Source organism: Hordeum vulgare, chromosome 2H, assembly GCF_904849725.1.
Source record: "Hordeum vulgare subsp. vulgare chromosome 2H, MorexV3_pseudomolecules_assembly, whole genome shotgun sequence".
Lineage (NCBI taxonomy): Eukaryota > Viridiplantae > Streptophyta > Magnoliopsida > Poales > Poaceae > Hordeum > Hordeum vulgare.
Genome location: NC_058519.1, coordinates 511,646,460 through 511,650,241, shown reverse-complemented (window position 1 = coordinate 511,650,241; position 3,782 = coordinate 511,646,460). Strand labels below are relative to the sequence as shown.

General features: G+C 49.3%; 1 protein-coding gene across 1 annotated transcript; it reads right to left on the bottom strand.

Annotated features, from left to right (window-relative positions):
• Positions 1-372: 372 nt before the first annotated feature.
• Positions 373-2,711, bottom strand: LOC123430373 (amino acid transporter AVT1I-like). The gene is made up of 4 exons (XM_045114238.1): positions 2,489-2,711; positions 2,012-2,311; positions 1,294-1,907; positions 373-1,179 (listed from the first exon to the last, which is right to left on the bottom strand). The coding sequence occupies exons 2-4, from the start codon at positions 2,142-2,144 to the stop codon at positions 649-651; spliced, it is 1,278 nt and encodes a 425-aa protein (XP_044970173.1). The 5' UTR covers positions 2,145-2,311; positions 2,489-2,711; the 3' UTR covers positions 373-648.
• Positions 2,712-3,782: the final 1,071 nt, after the last annotated feature.

Genomic DNA, 3,782 nt, shown 5'->3' with positions numbered 1-3,782 from the left:
ATATCAAATTCCTCGACGACTTATAGAGCTTGTATACAACCACAAACATATTAATATCTTAATCTATAAATCTTCAATATATCAAAATCAGTAAGGAACACTAGATGCACTTAGAGTGGCAAATATAACCTAGCAGCAAAGCGCGTCGACACGCCGCGACGGGTATGACCAGTAGAAATACATTATTGGTACCAAAAGGTCCAGAGACATGCGACTCCATGAATAACTCAAAATGCTGAGTAGTCCTTGGACTGAGTAATAGTAAAATAATAATCTAAATTGGATTATTCAGGAAACTAATTAAGATAGGGAACACATTCATATAATTATATGATAGATATTGGTTTATATCTGTAAAGATCAAATCAAAAATATTGCGAAGTGCAAAGTTACACTTACTAGTTGTGCAAATGAATAAATCAAGAGTTAATACTCCCTTTCTGCCGTCATTGAATAATTCATCTGAAAACTACGGGTCAAGATCATCATCTAGAACATCATTTTTCGTTCTTGATCCCTTTGAGATCAACACCACAAGAATATCGCTAAATTGCATATGGAGGCCTCGCTGATACTATTAACACTTTTGAATGGCATACGTTTAACCAGCTCATCTAAAAGAAAAACTAAGGAAAAGGATCAGACATTTTACACTGCCACTTGCAACTCGTGGATAATTTGCATAAGAGAAGAGTATGTCCCTGTTATAGCCACCAGCAAGCCCAACATGAGTATTCCCATGATTGCCGCAGTCTCCAAAGCCGTGAGAGATGTAGCTCCGAAGATTCTGACATAGCAGAGGCACGGCAGCAGCATGCACGCGCACACACTGAGCAGGGAACCCACCAGCGCCATGAGGTACCCGAAGAAGGGCAACGCGATCGCCACGACCACCGTGCTCAGCACCAGCAGCGTCCTCGCCGCCACGGAGACCGCGGCTCCCTCGCCTACCACGCCAGGAAACCTCTCCTCGATGGCCGCCGCGATCGGCGTGACCACGAGCGCATACTTCGACAACGGCATAACCACCGTCGTGTATATGGCGATCCTGGAGCTGAGCTTCGCCGCCGGTAGGTTGAGTGTCAACTGGGACTGCACGCTGTCGCCGTACATGAGGTACCCCAGCACGGCCATTGAGCCGTAGTTGAGAGTGCACAGCACGAAGCATATCGCTAGCATCTGATCAAATAGGAAGAGAAGTTAGTACTTACGTTTGGCATATTCTTAGGATTATTATGACCATCCATCTTTAGCAGCAGACGACGAGGCGCGCGAATACTAAGCTACTGTTACCTTTGGGAACTGAGATTTTTGCTTCATGGATGTGTAGAGCGTCGGGAACACCGCGTGGGTGCAGTAGCAGAAGGTGTAGAGGCCGAGAGCGGTGGGGAGGCCGGTGAGCTGCAATGGCACCGTAGTGGCTCGCCCAGAGAACCCGACGCCGTCAACGGCAGCGGCCCAGAGCACGCTGAGGACGATGGCGACCGACGCGAACACGCCTGCTGCGGAGACATAGGCGAGTACCCCAAGACTGCGCAGCCACGTCGTGGGCGCAACCATGAGCGCCACCAGCACGACGAACAGCTGTTTCCCCGCAAGCGACACGGGCCCCAGGCGAAGGCTGGCGCCGGGGAAAAGCTTGTCGAGGTTGTCCCCATCGAGGATGAGGAAGCCGATGGCGACGAGGTAGAGCTCGGCGTACATGAAGGCGGACACGACCAGGCGTCCCGGGCGGCCGAAGGCGCGCTCGCCGATGTCCGGGTACGTCCGGATTGCCTGGTCAGCGGCCATGCAACGCCCGAGGAGGAGGCCCGTGTACCAGCACGTGGCCGCCACGGCGGCGAGCAGCGCCAGGCTCAACCATCCACCCTCCGCGAGCGCGTACGGCATCGACAGCAGCCCAACACCTAAGTCATAGTGGCGCACGTCCGGTGTGAATCAAAACAAGGCGCGACCGCCAATCCAAGAGAATTAACAGCATGTCTGTGACAACAAAAAATTGCATGCGCACCTGCCAAGGCGTTGGTGCCGTTGAGGCAAGTTCGAACGAAGCTGGCATTGCCGTCATCCAGAGCTCCGCCCTGCGGCGCCTTCCCCGGCCCCGTGGCCTGTTGCGTCCCGAGAAGCGGCACGTCATAGCTCATAGGCACCCGCGCAATCCGACCGTGCGCTCACGCTAATTGATTGTATGTACTTGGGGAGTTGGGGTGTCTATTTGATATTTTACTCTAGTACAAGCTCCCTCAGTGATCCATCTTATGGTTTCAGAGAAATTCAGAGCAGGAGATATGTCACTTGAGAGGAACGCACCCTGTGAAATCACACAAAATCTTGAGCTGTCAAAATCATCTTTCGGGCCAGAATTCACGAATCACACCATATTCCCAACAGGTAGCTGAACCAAACTGATACCGAAATAGAAATCCATCAAGTTTGAACCCCGTAGGAAGGGAGCAGGGAGGGAAGAGGGAGAAAGGGGAGGAGGTACCTGCGATGCGATAATGGGGTGGCAGCGAGGCGGCGCTGCGGGTGGCAAGACGGGATGGGGCGTAGTGGCGTCTGAGGCTGAGAATACGGAGAAGAGGGGCGAGCGACCGGGTCGCCGGATGGGAGGCAGGGGCGGGGGCTATGGCTGAGAAGATGGAGAACAGGGGCGGCGGAGAAGCGTTCACGGAACGGGAGGTGCGTCGCTCGGGCTGAGGAGGAGAAGAGATGAAGCGGCATGTGACTTTTATAGAAGAAAAAAAACAATACATTTTGGTTCCTGGTTGTATATGCATTCTATATGAGAATTTTTTATAATAATTAATTAAAAAATAAAAATAGTATTGAAGTATTTTTAGATTAAACTTGACTTTGTTTTACACCAGTATATAAATTTTCATTAAAAAAATTGACATTAACATCTGACAAAAAAAGACAACATTTATTTGCTATTATAGGTTACTATTCACACTATTTTGAACGAAAAAATGTTTTCTTTGAAAAGAAGTCAAAGTGTAATTTTCTTTGGAATTTTTCTTACAAGTATAATGGAAGGTCAAGTTTATTTCAAAAATATTTTCGAAATTTTTGGACTTTTTGTTGAATTGCTATTTTTTATATAGGGTGTGTATATATCCAGGTTTCGAAAGCTTCAATAAGAAAAAGGGAGTATAATAAAAGCATCTCAACTTCTTTTAAAAAGGAGAATAACCCCAGCCTCTCCATCTGGTCGATGAATGAAACCACTTTATTAATTATTTACACAAGACCTTACAAAATAACACATTAGTAGTTTTGAAGCCACCATCTCGGCAATATTTGTCGCAACTCATATCCACTTGATGGAGGGGTGTCGAAATCCGAGCCGAATATTAAATAGACTCGCACCAAAGCCTAACATCTAAAGACGGAGGCCCCAACCAAGCTACAATGTCGGGTCTGAGGCACACACGAGTCCGGCGCACTCCCACAGGCGGTCGCCGCCGTCTTCCACCTATTCATCTTTAGAACAGGAACTCACACTTCAACCTTGCCAAGTCTGTCGTGAACGCCACCACGACGCGAGATAACATCACCGCCCTGTGCTCGTCCATCAATACGCATATGTCATTGAGACTCTGTTGCACCATGCCGCCAAGACCCATCGACATCGACACGGTAGATACGACGCTGCACTACCTCCTGATCCAAATCGCTTGTCTCGGAGGGCCCCATGGTCTGTGAGAGGTGGTGCGCCAAGCCCTGCTAGTGGGTTGGCCGCCCCTCCCACCTAAGGCCCATTCGGCCAAGGAGGTGGG